Source organism: Papio anubis, chromosome 6 (assembly GCF_008728515.1).
Source record: "Papio anubis isolate 15944 chromosome 6, Panubis1.0, whole genome shotgun sequence".
In the NCBI taxonomy this organism is placed as follows: domain Eukaryota; kingdom Metazoa; phylum Chordata; class Mammalia; order Primates; family Cercopithecidae; genus Papio; species Papio anubis.
Genome location: NC_044981.1, coordinates 55,537,044 through 55,555,922, shown reverse-complemented (window position 1 = coordinate 55,555,922; position 18,879 = coordinate 55,537,044). Strand labels below are relative to the sequence as shown.

The 18,879-nt window shown below is 38.8% G+C and overlaps 1 protein-coding gene and 1 pseudogene across 10 annotated transcripts in view; both read right to left on the bottom strand.

Annotated features, from left to right (window-relative positions):
* The window catches only part of BEND6 (BEN domain containing 6), a 75,520-nt gene that overhangs the window by 10,989 nt on the left and 45,652 nt on the right, over nucleotides 1–18,879 (bottom strand). For 6 of the 10 annotated variants that reach the window (XM_003897764.3, XM_009205410.4, XM_009205412.4 and 3 more), the window contains one exon: nucleotides 597–811. In XM_003897764.3, coding sequence (XP_003897813.1) covers nucleotides 597–811 — 215 coding nt within the window. Of the gene's footprint in view, nucleotides 1–596; nucleotides 812–1,420; nucleotides 1,485–5,085; nucleotides 7,857–18,879 lie in introns of those variants that run through there. The other 4 variants (XR_001901857.2, XR_002521344.1, XM_017957966.3 and 1 more) reach the window with 3 other exon arrangements.
* LOC110742987 lies at nucleotides 13,099–14,180 on the bottom strand (annotated as a pseudogene).

The window sequence follows — 18,879 nt, the reverse complement described above, 5'->3', positions numbered from 1 at the left end:
AGTTTTATGCCTCTGGTTCTCAGATTGATCTTGACTTCCTCAGAGAAGATCTTCTTGCCCCTCCTAAGTCAAGCCCTCCCTTCCCTTTCCCCAGGCTAGGTCAAGCACCTTATGCCTCTTTTTTTTTTTTTTGAGACGGAGTCTTGCTCTGTCACTCAGGCTGGAGTGCAGTGGCACGATCTCGGCTCACTGCAAGCTCCGCCTCCTGGGTTCACACCATTCTCCTGCCTCAGCCTCCCGAGTAGCTGGGACTACAGGTGCCTGCCACCATGCCCGGCTAATTTTTTTTTTTTTTTTTTTTTTTTGTATTTTTGGTAGAGATGGGATTTCACCGTGTTAGCCAGGATGGTCTCAATCTCCTGACCTCGTGATCTGCCTGTCTCGGCCTCCGAAAGTGCTGGGATTACAGAGGTGAGCCACCACACCCAGTCACCTTATGCCTCTTTTTTGTAGTACTTAATAATTGTAATATTCCTATTGCATAAAACTAGTTTATCCAATAGTTATCTGATAAAACAATGATCATTGTCTACCCTTATTTAAATTTTTTATTTAACTGTATTCCAAAGAACAATAAGGCGGTTATTGCACCTGACCTGTTTCTCATCAGTCTGATGCTCTTCTTCAGGCTTTAAGGAATCTGGTGAACTGGAGTTAGAATTACTGCACGTTGAGGCAAATGAATCTGGCGAGGAGTTGTTTGTTGCTCTCCAGAGGGTGGATGCAGATGTAGACATGGTTCCTCCACCCTTAAGCAGAGCCTCAGCCATACCAACCAATTCTTCAAACTGGGTGACTGCTTGTGGTAACACTAAAATGGCAAGAAAAAGTACACTTTACAAATACCATAGGTAAAAGGTGCATATGTATATATATTTTTTTGTTGAGTGTATGTGCATAGAAATATGCAGAACAAACTGTTAACATCTGCTGTCTTTGGAAAATAAACATGGCAGGAAAGGTGTTTGGAACATATTTACTTTTATTATTAAATAATTTAGTAATTGCTTAATAATAATAAAGCAATGAAAAAACATTTGGTTTTTGCAGTTAAATGAATATGCATTACTTTGTAACTAAAAATAATGTTTTAAAAGTTGATTCTTTTTTTTCTAGTTGCTGGGGTTTTATTTGAAGATGTTGAGTTGAATCTCTTGTTTGGAGCTATTACTGATTCTATTATCAATAACCTTCTAGAAGCTTACATTAGGCCTGTTTATGTGCCAAGATAAAACTAGCCATTTCTCACAGATGAAAATAAATTTTCTATGACCGTGTATGGTTTACAAGGGAGTCAAATTTCATCAAATTATTAAAAATGTACTGCTACAATTCAAACTTGTGTTGTGATATATTAAAGATGAATTTTGGTAATCAATGGAATATTTTCTTTGTTCCTTTTTTTAAAATGGAAACTTACACATTCAAAGTTTTCATGCCTCCATGTAAAATGGTCTTCTCTGTTGTTATATCTAGTTTGTTTCCTAAGGACAAATAACATGTTGTTGGAGTTGGAAGAGATCTTGAACCTTGTCTAATTCAGTTCCTCACTACATGGTTGAGGGAACAGCCTGCTGGAGAGGTGAAAAAACTCTGAAACTTTTTTTATACTTTTCTTAAGCATATTATTGAGCTACAATTTTAGAATAATTAATGATGTGCAAATCAGTATATATGGTACTATATATAGTATACAGTATGTAGTATAGTATATAGTATATGGTTCTATATTAAAGGAAAATCTACTAAAGAAGAAAATATTATTTTCTGTTCTTTCAAAAACATTTATTAGCACCTTTCATGTGCCAGACACTTATTCCATCAGTAATTACTTATCAAGCATTTAATAATATTAAACATTTATCTAGTTTTTTTTCTCTGTGCCAGGCACTATTCTGAGACCTTCACTGATGTTCTTTCATCCAATACTCATTGCAACTCTCTGAGATAGGTATTATCTTTACCTCTCATTTCCAGATGAAGTCAGTTAGGCAACAAGAAGTTAAGTAATTCGTCCAGAGTCACACAGTTAGTGAAGAGAAAAGCCAAGATTCAAATTCAGACTGGCTGCCTCCCAAGTCTATGTTATGCAGATTCTCAGTATTTGCCAACCACTATGCTAGGTGTGAGGGATAAAACTGGGAGCAAAACCAGATGTGATCCATGTTCTTTTGGAGCTTACAGTCTGAGGGGTGAAGGGGAGACTTATTTACAAACCCACCTGTGTAGCAAGAATTTTGCCCTGCTCAAAGAACGATCTGGCCTTTGTCCGAGTTCCTGGGAAGTAACTGTTAAATCCTTGGAATTTCCTGACTGACAGGAGTGTCTTCACCACTCATCATGAGCTCCTGGGACCATGCCTGACAGTTTATGCTAATAAGCTGACTCATGGTGGGGCCAAGTCACATGCAATAGCCTTAGGGTGGCAGCTGGCCACAGCCTGAAATCCAGAAAGACCAACCATATGATTTAGAGACTGAGTTGAACCACATGGGCAGGCAATCAACCGATCAATCATGCCTGCATTATGAAGCTCCAATAAAAAGTTTGGACAGTAGAGCTCTGGTGAGCTTCCTGGATAGACAATACTTTATGTGGATTGTCACATATAGATGCTATGGGCATAAGGCATCCTGAGACAACCAAAGCCTGACACATGTGGAAACCTCCCAGACTCTGCCCTCTTTCTTTGGCTGATTCTAATTTGTATCCTTTCCTTGTAACGAATGTTCTGTGAGTTTTTCTGTTAGAGAAAATTATTGAATATGAGGGTGGTTTCGGGAAACTCCTGCATGTGTAGTTGGTGTCAGAAGTATTAGGCACTCTTGGCAGTGTGGAGGACACTGCCCTTAACTTTGCAGTTTGGTTTACCTGAGGTATATGCAAAAAATAAAAAATCACAATTCTTAAATGGCACAAAGCAGCAGCATAAGGTGCTTGACCCAGCCTGGGGAATGGGAGGGCTTGACTTGGATGGGGAAAGCAGAGCTTCTCTGAGGAAGTCAAGATTCATCTGACAACTTAAGACTGAGCAGGGATTAAATTGCTGAAGAGAATGAGGGGGTCATTAGAGGTATGGGAATAGCACCTTCTTCATATGAGGAACTGAAAGAAGGTGAAGTCTAGAACGTAAGAAGAAAAAGAGAATTTGGTATGAAGTGGGACTACAAGAATATTTACTATTTTTTTCAAATTACGTTTGTATATGTTCATTGGCATACATCATTCTTGTTATTTCTGCCTGTGTATCTCTAGTTTTATTAATGTATTTTCTTTTACGTAATTAGAACCATGCTGTATACATTGCATTGTATCATGCCTCTTTTTTTTCCAATTAAAATGGTAAGGTGAATATTTTGCCTGTTTTATTAAATCTTCTTGGAAAATATGAGTCTTTAAGGTCTAATTTACATACAGTTAAAGGCAAAACCTTACATGAAGTCTGAGCAGAAATTTCATAGGTAAAGGGGACGAGTTTGACAAATGGGTGCACCCATTAAAAACACACCTAATCAAGATAGAACATTTCCATCCTCCCAGAATGTTACTTTACATCCTGTCTAAATCAATCCTTGGACTTACCTCAGAGGCAACCACTAATCTGACTTCTTTAGCTGTAGATAAATTTTACTTGTTCTAGAATTCCATATAAATGAACTCAAACAGTATATTCTCCCTTTTTTTTTGTCTTTTTTCTCCGCATAATAGTTTAACACATCCATGTTGTGTGTACCATAATTCATTTCTTTTTATTGCTAACATTCCATTACTTCATAATTAATGTATCCATTCACCTGTTGATGGGCTATTTTCCCTAATATCCAATATATTCATGTTCTGTAACTTATTTATTTATTTACTTATTTTGAGACAGAGTCTCATTCTGTCACCCAGGCTGGAGTGCAGTGGCATGATCTCGAATCACTGCAACCTCCGCCTTCCAGGTTCAAGTGATCCTCTGGCCTCAGCCTCCTGAGTAGCTGGGACTACAGGTGTGCATCATGCCAGCTAATTTTTGTATTTTTAGTAGAGATGGGGTTTCACCATGTTGGCCAGGCTGGTCTTGAACTCCTCACCTCAGGTGATCTGCCCACCTCGGCCTCCCAAAGTGCTGGGATTACAGGCGTGAGCCACCACGCCCGGTCCTATAACTTCTTTAAATGCTCCTTTTCTCACTTGGAAATTAGGTTGCTTCCAATGCTTCTTTTTTTCTTTTTTCTTTTCCTTCCTTCCTTCCTTCCTTCCTTCCTTCCTTCCTTCCTTCCTTCCTTCCTTCCTTCCTTCCTTCCTTCCTTCCTTTCTTTCTCTCTCTCTCTCTCTCTCTCTTTCTCTTTTTCTAGACAGAGCCCTGCTATTACCCAGGCTGGAGTAGAGTGGCATGATCACAGCTTACTGCAGCCTTGACTTCCCAGGCTCAAACAATCCTCCCACCGCAGCCTCCCAAGTAGCTGGGTCTACCTGGCTAATATTTTTATTTTTTGTAGAAATGGGGTCTCCCTATGTTGCCCAGGCTGGTCTCGAACTCCTGGGCTCAAGTGATCCTCCCAAAGCGCTGGGATTACAGTGGGGAGCCACTTTGCTAGGCCCAATTTTCTTAATTACAAATAAAGCTTTGATAAACCTTCTTGCATCTACATTTTCATATGTACCTCTGATCATGTCAATGCTATACATTCCTGAGAGCATAACAGCATTAAGAGATATAAATGCTTTCAAGATTCAATTCATATTGCTGAATTGCTCTCTAGAAACATTTTTCCAACTTACATTCCCACCAGCAATATAAGAAATTGACCATATCACTGTGCCACCAACAATAGGTGTTAATCAGTAACAACCATCTTCATTTTTTTGATAGCTTAAATCTTAGTACATTTTAAATTACAATTATTTAATTATTGTGAAGTTAAATATAATTTGTTTATTGATTATTAGAATTTCTTCTATCAATTATCTATTGGAGCATGGGATCTTGGTACTTTTTCTATTTTATAAGAACTGAAATGGTTTTTGTAAAGTGGTTACAAGAGTGCCTAGCACATTATAAGCAGAATGTATTAGCTTTATTATTAACTCCCTTATATATTAAGCATTTTAACCTTTTATTTTTCTTGAGTTGCAAATATTTTTCTCAAAGTGTGTATCTTTTAATTTTATAACATTTTAAACACACACAATTTAAACTTTCATTTTAGTTGAAAGTAGCAGTCTTTTCTTAGTATATTATCTGTTTATTTTATACTTAGAAAGTCATTCATTACTCAGATCAGTTAAATATTCACCAATAATTTTGTAGAGTTTAAATATCTTTTCACAAGTATGTTGTTTTCCTGGATATATTTTTTTAAACTTTTAATGGAAAATTTTAAACAGAAACAAAAATAGCAAATTCTCCCATTTCAATTCATGGCAAGTCTCATTCCACTTATACCCTGATCCCTTTTCTCCCTCAAATTATTTGATGCAAAGCACAGGCATCATCTCATTTTTATCTGTAAAAATTTCTGTAGGCATCTCTAAAAGGTGTATTTAAAAATATAACTGTTAACACCACTACTACAGCCAGAAATAGTTAACAATAGTTTTTAAATATCATTTTAAAAAACCATAGTCAATGTTCAAATTTTCTCTGATGGTCTTATTTTTTAACAGTTTGTTTGAATCAAGATCCAGTAAGGACTATACGTTACAACCGGTTGCTGTCTCTTCCATATAAACTACAGGTTTCCTCTCCCTTCCTAGTTTTTTTCCCTTGCAATTTATTAATTGTGGAAACTGGGTCATTTGTCCTGGAGAATTTCCTATAGTCAGATTTTGCTGTGATTGCACCGTTTGGTGGTATTTGACATATTCTCTGGTTCCCTGTATTCGATGTAGATTGGTAGTTAGATGTGAAGGGTTGATCGGATTCAGGTAGTGTTTTTAACTTCCATCAGGTGGCATTTAATGCCTGGCTAGCTTTTTTGTCATCTCAGCAGCTATGGATGATCACTGCATAGATTCATTATGTCACGATGGGTTGTAAAATAGTGACATTCTAATAATTTTCTTCTTCATTTATTAGCTGGAGTCCTACAAAGGGAAACTTCCTCTTATCAACTGTTTGGTTACCCAGAAGTCCATTTCATATAGTAATGGCAGGATACATGCTTGATTTTGGTTTGTATGTGCCAATTTTCAAAATTACAAGTTGGTTGTTTTCAGAAGATCATTACTTTTTTTTCTTTTTTGAATACCACTATGAACTCATGCATTTAAACATATATTAATACAATATGTGTCTATCTATTGTGGTTGTCATTCTTATTGATGCTCAAACTGTCCCATCTTTGGCTTGTGGGAAGCTCTTCTAGTTGACACATCTGCGTGTTCTAACTTCCTTGCTTTCTGATATGACAAGATGTTCCTGTATATTTCCTGCTTAAGCTTCTTCACAAGTCTTATTCTGTACATTTCGTATGCAAGACGTGGAATCTGCCATTTACCCAAGAAGTCATCGTTCCCTTTAAAGGTTAATGATATTACAAAGGCACATCTAATATCTAGGAGTGCTCTTGGCTATTGAGTTCCTGTTTTTAGGACTATTCAGGGAACCATATTAGAAAACTTGTTTAAATTTGATTTTATTTAATATTTTAATTATACATATTCATAGGGCAGATAATGATGTTTTGATACATATAGTGTATAATGATCAGATCAGGGTGATTAGCATATCTATTACTGCAAACATTTATCATTTCTTTATGTTGGGAACATTCCAAATCCTCCTTCTAGCTACTTGAAAATATATACTATTGTTAACTATAGTAATCCCACAAGGATATTGAACATTAGAAAGTATTCTTCCTATCTAGCTGTAATTTTGTATGCTTTAATAAATCTCTCCCTACCTCTCCCTTCCCCCTACCCTTTCCAGTCTCTTGTATCCTCTGTTCTACTTTTTAGTTTTACGAGATTAACCTTTTTTTTTAGCTTCCATATACAAATGAGAACATGCAGTGTTTAGCTTTCTATTCCTGGCTTATTTCACTTAACATAATGATCATCCGTGTTGCCAAAAATGACAGGATTTCATTCTGTTTTACGGATGAATAACATTCCATTGTGTATCTATGCCACATTTTCTTTATCTATTCATCTGTTGTTGGACACTTAAGTTGATTCTCTACGTTATCTATTGTGAACCGTGCTGTCTCCACAGTGGCTGTACTGTTTTTACATTCACACCCACAGTGTATAAGAGTTCACTTTTCTCCACATCTTCACCAGAATTTGTTATTTTTTTATCTTTTTGATAATAGCCATCCTTCCTGGGGTGAGATGCTACCCCACTGTGGTTTTGACATGTATTTCCCTGGTGATCAGTGATGTTGAGCATTTTTTTCATATACCTATTGGCCATTTGTATGTTTTATTGAGAAATATCTGTTCAGATTGCCCATTTTTTTTCTTTTTTCTTTTCTTAAGAGATGGTGTCTCTATCTGTCACCCAGGCTGGAGTGAAGTTGTGGCAGGCCAGTTCTCCCTGACAATCACACAGACAGGCCTGCATGACAGTCACACAGACAGGCCTGCCAAGCACTCCAGTTACACAGACAGATTTCCACAGCACTGCCTTGACGTTGAGCAAATAGTTAAACCTAGGGAAATCAGTGCCCAGACATCAAAGCTAGAAATGAAACATGATCAGTAGGAGCCTTGTATGGGCTTCTCCCTAACCTGGAGCAAGCCAAAATAATAGAGACAGTCTTTGATTCCTAGCGCCAGGACCTGTATCTGAGATGAGTCAAGGTAACAGAGGCAGCTGTTTGAACAGATTCATTGGAGAGTCTAAGGCAGCTCTCTGGACCAAGCTGTAAAGGAGATAAGATAGAAATAATCACTCTGGTACCACAGTAGACAGGCCTTGAGGGTAGTGGGGCCATTTTAATCAGACTTAGCAAGCATTTTTGTCTCTGACCTTCTAGTTGAAACAAAATTAGTTACCAGTAGACTTAGGCCAATGCTATACTGCACATAGGCACATAACCCCAACCTATATAAGCACAAAGAAAATTGCAACACTTTGAGTTGGTCTAGTGGAATTATCTCTGGCCTTCTCCCTGTATCCAGTTACAGCAATAAATTCCCTTCTTTCCTAGTTTGTCTGCTTCCTGTTATTGGGCCTCGAGAAAACACAGCTGGACCCGGCTTGGTTCCAGGAACAAAGTGGCATGATCACAGCACACTGTAAACTTTCGAAACTCCTGGACCCAAGCTATCTTCCCATTTCAGCCTCCTGAGTAGCTGGGATTACAGGCATAAGACACCACACCCAGCTCATTAAAAAAATTTTTTTTTTTTTTTTTTTTTTAGAAATAGGGTCTTGCTATGTTGCCCATGCTGGTCTCATACTCCTTGCCTCAAGTGATCCTCTAGTCTTGGCCATTTTTAAATCAGAATGTTTGTTCACTTTTGCTTTTGTTTCCTGTGCTTTTAAGGTCCTATTCACAAAATATTTTCCCAGACCAATGTCCTGGAGTGTTTCCCCTATGTTTTCTTCTAGTAGTTTCATTGTTTGGGTCTTAAATTCAGGTCTTTGATTTATTTTGAATTGATTTTTGCATAGGATGAGAGGTGGGGGTCTAGTTTCATTCTGCAAATAATTATCCAGTTTTCCCAGCACGATTTTTTTTTTTTTTTTAAATTTGAGACATGGTCTCACTTCATCTTCCAGGCTGGAGTGCAGTAATGTGATCATGGCTCACTGGAGCCTCAACCTCCTGGGCTCAAGCAATCCTCCCACGCAGCTTCCTAAGTAGTTGAGGCCACCACACCAGGCTCATTTTAACAGTTTTTGTAGAGATGGGTCTCCCTGTTTTGCCCAGGGTGGTCTCGAACTCCTAGGTTCAAGTGATTTTCCCACCTCAGCCTCTCAAAGTGTTAGGATTACAGGTGTGAGCCACCGTGCCTGGCTCCAGCACCATTTATTAAAGAGACTACATTTCCCCAGTGAATGTTCTTGGTGGCTTTGTCAAAAATCAAATGACTGTCGGTATGTGGATTAGTTTCTGAGTTCTCTATTCTGTCCCATTGGTCTAATGTGTCATTTTTAAGCCAATACCATGCAGCTTTGGCTACTACAGCTTTGTAGTATATTTTGAGGTCGACAGAGTGATACTTCCAGCTTTGTTCTTTTTGCTCAGAATTGCTTTGGCTATTCAGGGTCTTTCACGAATCCATACAAATTATAAAAAATGTTTTTTCTATTTCTGTGAAAAATGTCATTGGTATTTTGATAGGAATTGCATTCAATCTATACATTGCTTTGGGTAAACTACAACTTTTTAAAGACAACATTTATTATGTGTTCAAACCAGTACTTCCCATTCAAAATCAGAACATGGAGTTTTAATTTAAACTGTATAGTTATGTTCTTAGTGAGTCACCTGGTGTGAAATGAGAAGGTAGCTTGGAATATCAATTTTCCCAACACATCCTTTTCCTGATTGACTTGCAGGACTTGCTACATGACTACATAGTTTGCAGGGCCCAACACAAACAAAAAATTCAGTGCTCATTGTTCAGAACCTCTAAAGAATTTTAAGATGGTGACAGCAGAGCCTTTAACCAGTATGTGGGCCCTTCTAAGAGCAGGGCCTTATGTAACTGCACGTCACACATCTACAAAGCCGGCCATGTTGAATTGTGATAGCAAACATTGTAACAACAAATACTTGCTATGTGCCAGGCTCTGTTCTGAATGCTTTCCCTGTCACTCAGGTGAGTACTTTATTATTTCCATTTTAGAGATGAAAAAAAGGAGGCACAGCATGGTTAAACAACTTGCACAAGGTTACACAGACACTAGGTGGCAGAGCAGGGCTTGAACTCAGGTGCTTTGCTTTCCCAAATTTTTACCTCTTTGCTCCTATGCCACACTGCTTCTTCCAAGAACAGTAAAGACTGAATCTCTACAGTTTTTACTTTCTGTAGAGACAAGAGTCTCACTATATTGCCCAGGTTGGTCTCAAACTCCTGGCCTCAAGCAAACCTCCCTCCTTGGCCTCCCAAAGTGCCAAGATCACAAGATTGAGCCATTGTGCCTGGCCTGAAAGTGTCTTCCTATAGGTTTTTCAATGAGTTTTCCAGTTTTCACACTACCAGTACTACCATAATTCCTTTCACAGGTCCAATTCCTGAAAGCTTTTGCTGTTGATGTAATTTAGCCTATTTCTTTTTAACTTCTCTCCCTGTCTTCTGCCCACCTCCATCACAGATACTGGAGTTCAGCTTTTTCAGATTTTTAAGTCAGACACCACTCATCCATCTGCTTTTCAGCTTCTAAAATTTTATTGGCATCTTTTATCTGGTGTGGTCTTCTCTTGAGTTTTCTTGGTATCTTTTATCTGGTGTGGTCTTCTCTTGAGTTTTCTTGGTCCTTGTGGTTTTATGGATTTTACTACTTATTTCTCCTAACTAACTGTAATTTTGTACCCGTTGACCAACCTCTCCCTATCTCCCTCTTTCTTACTCCTCCTAGCCTCTGGTAACCACTATTCTACTATTTCTGGATCAACCTTTTTAGATTCCATATATAAGTGAGATCGTGCAGTATTCATATTTCTGTGGTTGGCTTATTTCACTTAGCATAATGTCTTTGAGGTTCATCCACGTTGCTGCAAATGACAGGATTTCATTCTTTCTTATGGCTGAATAGTATTCCACTATATATATATGCCACATTTTCTCCATCCCTTTGTCCATTGATGGACACTTGGATTCCACATCTTGGCTATTGTGAAAAGTGCTGCATCAAACATGGGGGTGCAGATATCTCTTACACATAATGATTTCCTTCACCTTGCATAAATTCCAAGTAGTCAGATTGCTAGATCATATGGTAGTGCTATTTTTATTACTATTTTTTTTTGAGACAGAGTCTTGCTCTGTCACCCAGGCTGGAGTGCAGTGACACGATCATAGCTCACTGCAGTCTCAGCCTCCCAGACTCAAGCAATCCTCTTGCCTTAGCCTCTCGCATAGCTGGGACTATAAGAATGAGCCACCATGCCCGGCTAATTTTTAAATTATTTATAGTGGAGATGAGGTCTCACCTTGTTGCCCAGGCTGGTCTCAAGTCCTGAGCTCAGGCAATCTCCCTGCCTTGGCCTCCTAAAGTGCTGGGATTACAGGCATAAGCCACCATGCCCAGCCCTATATTTAATATTTTAAAATATGCAATATACCCAGGTAACAAACCTGCATATATACCCCCTGAATCTAAAATGAAAGCTGACATTACTTAAAAAAAAAAGTGGACAAACAATCTGAATAAACATTTCTCAAAAGAAGACACAGAAGGCTGGGTGCAGTGGCTCATGCCTGTAATCCCAGCACTTTGGGAGGCCATGGCGGGGGGATCACCTGAGGTCAGGAGATCGAGAACAGCCTGGCCAACATGGCGAAACCCCTTCTCTACTAAAAATACAAAGAAATTAGCCAGACGTGGTGGCATGCACCTGTAGTCCCAGCTACTTGGGAGGATGAGGCAAGATAATTGCTTGAACCCAGGTGGCGGAGGTTGGCAGTGAGCTGACATCACACCACTGCACTCCAGCGTGGGCAACAGAGCAAGACTCCATCTCTAAAAAAAAAAAAAAAAAAAAAAAAGACACAGAACTGGCCAACAAGTATATTTTAAAATGCTCAACATCACTAATCATTAGGGAAATGCAAATGAAAACCATACTAAGATCTCACCTTACCCCAGTTGGAATGACTGTTACTAAAAAGACAGAAAATAACATATGCTGGCAAGGGTGTGGAGAAAGAGGAACTCATATGCTTGATGGGAATATAAATTAGTACAGCCATTATGGACAACAGTATGTCCATAAATATACTGACAACAGTGTATTTAATATTGGCTTTCTAATAGTAGCCATTCTAACTGGTATGAGATGGTATCTTACTGTGGTTTTGATTTCATTTTTCTGATGACTAGTGATGTGGAGCACTTTTTCATATGTTTGTTGGCCACTTGTATGTCTTCTTTTGAGAAGTGTCTGTTCATGTCTTTTGCCCATTTTTAAATGGGATTATTTGTTTTTTGCTTGTTCAATTTTTTAAGTTCCTTATAGAGTCTGGATGTTAAACCTTTGTCAAATGTGTAGCTTGCAAATATTTTCTCCCATTCTGCAGGTTTTCTGTTTACTCTGTTGACATTTTCTTTTGATGTGCAGAAGCTCTTTAGTTTAATTAGGTCCTACATGTCAATTTTTGTTTCATTGCAATTGCTTTTGAAGACTTAGTCATAAATTATTTTCAAGGACTGATGTCCAGAATGGTGTTTCCTAGGTTTTCTTCTTGGATTCTTATAGTTTGAGGTTTTACATTTAAATCTCTAATCCGTCTTGAGTTAATTTTTGTATATGGTAAAAGGTAAGGATCCAGTTTTACTTTTCTGCATACATCTAGCCAGTTATCCCAGCACCATTTATTGAATAAGAAGTCCTTCCCCCATTGCTTATTCTTGTCAACTTTGTTGATGATTAGATGGCTATAGGTGTATAGTTTTATTTCTGTGTTATCTCTTCTGTTCCATTGGTCTACATGTCTGTTTTTGTACCAGTACCATGCTGTTTTAGTTATTATATATTGATAGGATAGTTTGGGGTCAGATAATGTGATGACTCTGGCTTTGTTCTATTTTCTTAGGATTGCTTTAGTTATTCAGGCTCTTTTTTGGTCTCTTATGAATTTTAGAATAGTTGCTTTCCAGTTCATGACATTGGTAGTTTGATAGGAATAATGTTGAATTGGTAGATTAAGCAGTATGTTCATTTTAATGGTATCAATTTTTCCAATCCATGAGCATGGAATGTTTTTCCATTTTTTTTGTGTGTCATTTGTGATTTCTTTCAGCAGTGTTTTGTAGTTTTCCTTGTAGAGATCTTTCACCTTCTTGGATAGATGTATTCCTAGGTATTTTATTTATCTATTTATTTGACTAGTGTAAATGGGATTGTGTTCTTGATTTGGCTCTTGGCTTGAATGTTATTGGTGTGTAGAAATGTTACTAATTTTTGTACATTTATTATTATTATTATTATTGGTACCAAATTTCTTTATTTGAAGGAATGGTACAAATCAAAGAACTTAAGTGAATGTTTTGGTACAACTTATAGAAAAGGTAAATGAAACCCCAACATGTATGGACTGCCTTGGTCACCAGGGAAGTCACTCCATAGATACGGGGAAATTAGCTTAAGGCTTAGCTTTCATTATCACTGTCTCCCAGGGTATGCTTGTCAAAGAGATGCTCTGCCAAGCCAGATTCTGGTGCTCCCATCTTGTGCAAGTTGGTCACGTAGTCACCCAATTCTTGGATGGATTTCACCTGCTCATTCAGGTGCTGTGTCTCAATGAAGTCACACAAATGGGGATCATTTTTGTCAGTGGCCAGTTTGTGCAGTTCCAGTAGTCACTGATTCACACTTTTTCTTTCCAAATGTAATGCCCACTCCTTTCCATTTAGCCCGTGTAGGAGGTGTAGAGCTCCAGGTTGATCTGGAGGTTGATGGCAGCCTCTGATTCCTGGTGGTAGTTCTGGCGCACCTGCGAGGGGGACGTGGTAGTCATGGCGGTGGCGGTGGCTATGCGGCGCTGGAACGGCGGCGGAGGCCTTGCGACGGTCCCAGGGTGCGGTGAGGAGGTGGCGGAGGGCTGGTTATGGGCGGCTGGCGGGGGGGGGGGGGGACGAGCGCCAGGTTCTGTCCAAGCGCTGTTGAAGCAGGAAACCTTGGCGAGTCTCTGTGAAGAACGTCTGCCCTACATTTATTTTGTATCCTGAAATTTTACTAGAGTTGTTATCATTTCCAGGAGATGTTTGGCAGAATATTCAGGGTTTTCTAGTATAGACTTATATTGTCAGCAAAGAGAGATAGCTTGACTTCTTTTCCTATTTGGATGCATTTTATTTCTTTCTCTTGCTTCATTGCTCTGGCTACCAATTCTAGTACTAGGTTGAATAGGAGTGATGACAGTGGTCATCCTTGTCTTGTTCCAGTTCTCAAGAGCAATGCTTCTGGTTTTACCTGTTCAGTATGAACTGGCTGTGGGTTTGTCACAGGTGGCTCTTATTATTTTCAGGTGTGTTCCTTTGATGCCTAGTTTCTTGAGGGTTTTTATCAAGAAAGGATGTTGGATTTTATTTAAAGCTTTTTCCACATCTATTGAGATGATCATAAGGTTTTTGTTTTTACTTTTGTTTATGTGGTAATCACATTTATTGATTTGTGTATGTCGAACCAACCTTATATCCCAGGAATGACGCCTACTTAATAGTGGTGAATTAACTTTTTGATGCACTGTTTGATTTGAACTGCTAGTATTTTGTTGAGGATTTTTGCATCTATGTTCATCAGGGATATTGGCCTGTAGTATTCTTTTTTCATTGTGTCTTTGCAAAGTTTTGGTATCAGAGTGATGCTGGCTTTGTGGAATGAGCTGGAGAGGAGTCCTTACCTTCTCTATTTTTTGGAATAGTTTCAGTAGAATTGGTAGCAGCTCTTTGTATGTCTGGCGGAATTTGGCTATGAATCCATCTGGTCTGGGTGTTTTTAGTTGGTAGTTTTTGTTGTTGTTGTTGTTGTTGTTGTTGTTGCTGTGTGTTTTTGAGACAGGGTCTCTCTGTCACCCAGGCTATAGTGCAGTGGTGCAATCACAGCACATTGCAGCCGCCATCTCTCAGGCTCAAGCAATCCTCCTGCTTCAGACTCCTGAGTAGCTGGGACTACTGGCACGTGTCACAACACTTGGCTAATTCTTTTTATTTTTAATAGATATAAGGTCTTGTGTTGTTGCCCAGGCTGATCCCGAACTCTGAGATCAAGCAGTCCTCCTGCCTTGGCCTTTCAAAGTGGTGTGATTACAAGCATGAGCCTCTGTGCCCAGCAGATTTTTTATTATTGGTCCAATTTTAGTACTTGATATTAGTCTGTTTAGGGTTTCAATTTGTTTCTGGTTCAACCTTAGGAGAGTGTGTGTTTCCAAGAATGCATCCATTTCCTCTAGATTTTCCAGTTTGTATGTGTAGAGGTGTTCATAATAGTCTCTGAGGATCTTTTGTATTTCTGTGGTGTCAGTAATGTAAACTTTGTTGTTTCTGATTGTGCTTGTTTGGATTTTCTCTGTTTTCTTTTCTTTGTTAATTTTGCTTGCAGTCTGTCAATCTTGTTTATCCTTTCAAAGAAAAAACTTTTAGTTTCATTGATTCTTTGTATGGATTTTTGGGTCTCAATTTTGTTTAGTTCTTCTTTGACTTTAGTGATTCCTTCTGCTAGCTTTGGGGTTTCTCTTGTTTTTCTAGTTTCTCTAGGTGTAAAGGTTAGATCACTGAGATATTTCTAACTTTGTGAGGTAAATGTTTAGTACTATAAACTTTCCTCTTAACATTAGTTTTGCCGTATCCCAGAAATTTTGGTATGTTGTATTTCTTTTTCATTAATTTCAAAGAATTTTTAAAATTTCTGCCTTAATTTCATTGTTTACCCAAAGTCATTCAGGAGCAAGTTGTTTAATTTTCATGTAATTGTGTGGTTTTGAGAGATCTTCTTGATATTGATTACTATTTTTATTCCACTGTGGTCCGAGAGTATGGTTCATATAATTTCAATTTTTTTGAATTTATTGAGACTTGCTCTGTGGCCAAGCATGTATTCAATCTTGCAATATTTTGCATGAGCAGATGAGAAGAATGTATATTCTGTGGTTGATGGGTGGGATATTCTGTAGATGTCTCTTAGGTCCAATTCATCAAATGTCCAATTTAATTCTAGAATTCCTATGTCAGTTTTCTGCATGAATGATCTGTCTAATGTTGTCAGTGGGGTGTTTTCAAGTCCCCCACTATTATTGTATGGCTGTCTAAGTCTTCTTATAGGTCTAGAGTACTTGTTTTATTTATCAGGGTGCTCCAATGTTGGGTGCATATATATTTAGGATAGTTAAGTCTTCTTATTTAATTGAACCTTTTATCATTATGTAATGCTCTACTTTGTCCTTTCTTTTTCTATTGTTGGCTTAAAGTCTGTTTTATCTGATATAAGAATCATGACCCTTGCTCTTTGTTATTCTCGATTTGCGATATTTCTCTAGCCCTTTACTTTGAGCCTATGGGTGTCATTACATATGAGGTCTACTTGTTTTTTTTAATCCAACATACCACTCTGTGCCTTTTAAGTGCAGCGTTTAGACCATTAACATTCAAAGTTAATACTGATATGTGAATTTTTGATCCTATTGTAAAGTTGTTAGCTGGCTGCTTTGTAGTTTCTATCATGTGGTTATTTTACAGTATCTGTGGAAAATGTACATAAGTGTGTTTTTGTGGTAGTGGGTATCATTATTTTGTTTACATGTTTAGAACTCCCTTAAGAAACTCTTGTAAGTCTGGTCTAGTAATAACTCATTCTCTTAGCACTTGCTTGTCTGGAAAATATTTTGTTTCTCCTTCACTGATGAAGCTTAGTTTGTCAGGATATGTATGTCTTGGTTGGAATTTCTTGTCTTTAAGAATGCTGAAAATAGGCCCCTAACCTCTCCTGCCTTGCAAAGTTTCTGTTGAGAAGTCCACTGTTCACCTGATGGGGTTCCCTTTGACATTTTTCTCTAGTGGCTTTTAAGATTTTTTTCTTGCCAGGTGCAGTGGCTCATGCCTGTAATCCCCAGTACTTTGAGAGGCCAAGGTAGTGGATCACTTGAGCCCAGGAGTTCAAGATCAGCCTGGACAATATGGCAAAACCCCATCTCTCAAAAAAATAGAAAAATTGGCCAGGCATTGTGGTGCATGCCTGTAGTCTCAGTTACTTGGGAGGCTGAGGTGGAAGGATTACCCAAGCTCAGAAGCTGGAGGTTGCAGTGAGCAGTGATGGCACCACTACACTCCAACCTGGGCAACAGAGACCCTGAGACCCTGTCTCAAAAAAAAAAAAAAAGATTTTTTCTTCAGCATTGGCCCTGGAGGGTCTGGTGACTATATGTCTTGGTGATATTCATTTTGTATAGGATGTAACAGGTATTCTCTGGATTTCTTTTTCTTTTTCATGTGGGTATGATTTTTTTTCTTTTTTTTTTTCTTTCCCTAAAATTTTTTTTCTTTTTCTTTCCCTTTTCTCCCTGTGGCTGTAGTGAATACTGGGTAGGGTCTTTTGGCTTCGTTTCTATAGGTCTATGCACTTCTGTTGGCAGGTTTCATATTGGGCTGTGCAGTTTGACCTACAGGCCAGTACATGGCACTTATAGGTAAGAGCTGGCTACAACCAAAGTGGCTGGGTATGGACTTGATCCTTGTTTTACTGAGAGAAGTTCTCTGTGGTCTCAGTCAATGGGCTGATTGGTAGAGTACACAGTGGTCTGTGCTCTCTGCTTAGCCGCAGGGAAAGGAGGGACCAAAATGGGCAGGGCTGGATGGACAGGTCCACCTACAGGCTCCCTGATAGCAGGCACAAGCATCAGTACTGAGGGGGAATCCAGTGGGTGGCCACCAAGTGCCCAGAGGTGTGCCTAGATGTGGAGCTGGGAAATCTCCTTGGCCCCAAGTTCTCTGCACAGGCATGAGGGAGGTGTCCTAAACTAATCCAGGAGAGTGAGTGCAATAGATGCTGGAGATCTGCTTGAATGTGGAGCAGTGAGGATCCCCCTGCACCTGGTTCTCTGCACAAGAAGGGTGGGGCAGCTCAGGCTGCTGAATCAGCTTAGCAAGTGTTCCAAATGCCTGGAGATCTGCCTGGGCATGAAGCGGAGATGGCCTTCATGCCATCAGTGTACAGAATCTCTGTGAATCTCTGTACAGAAAGGGTGGGGTGAATCAAGCTCCTAATCCACATGAGCAGGTGCTCTGAATACCTGGAGATCTGCCTGGGCATGGAGTGGAGAGAGTCCCATTGCACCAAGATTTATGCCCAAGAAGGGTAGGGAGCAACTCAGGCTGCTGAACCAGATGAGGGGGTGCTCCTAATACCTGGACACCTGCCTGGGTCCTGTGAGTGAAGCAGAGAGGAAACTGCTGCACGATGACTTCAGGGGAGTGGGCTGATGGACCCAGCAATTTTCTTGCCCATTTTTAAACGGAATTATTTGATTTTTTGCTATTGGATTGTTGGAGTTCCCTATATTTTCTGGATATTAACCCCATGTCAGATGCATAGTTTGCAAACATTTTCTCCATTTTGGAGGTTGTCTCTTCACTCTGTTGATTGTTTCCTTTGTTGTGTAGAAGCTTTTTGGTTTGATGTAATTCTATTTGTCATTTTTTTTTTTTTGCTTTTGTTGCCTATGCTTTTGGGGTCTTATTCAAAAAATCCTTTCCCAGACCAATGCCACGAAGCATTTCCCAATGTTCTCTTCTAGAAGTTCCACAGTTTCTGGTCTTAACGTTTGTCTTTAATCCATTTTCGGTTGTTTTCTGGAGTCTAAAAACACTGATTTTTCATTCTTTACTAAAATGTCATTACTTACAAGAGTTAAGTTTTTGGCTGATGCTTTGTTTTTCTTAGGTGTACACATGATAAATACTGACTATTTAATACCTTTCTGTGCAATAGATATATCACTTATTTTCTTTCACATCCTATTGTGTTGGTCAGTTGTAGTGCACAAGATATGTATTAAATGCTTAACACACACACATAGCACACACACACATTTGCCATCCTGAATGTCTACAATGGCATATTCATTCTGCCATTTTTCTTAGTTACCAGGCTTTATAAACATAGAAACAGCCCTGATTCTTAAAGAGTTAGGAACATTATTGCAAACAAAGTAAATAATCAGCATATAGTCTTCCCTTAGACCCCTTTCTTAACAGTATTATACAAGAGATTTCAACTT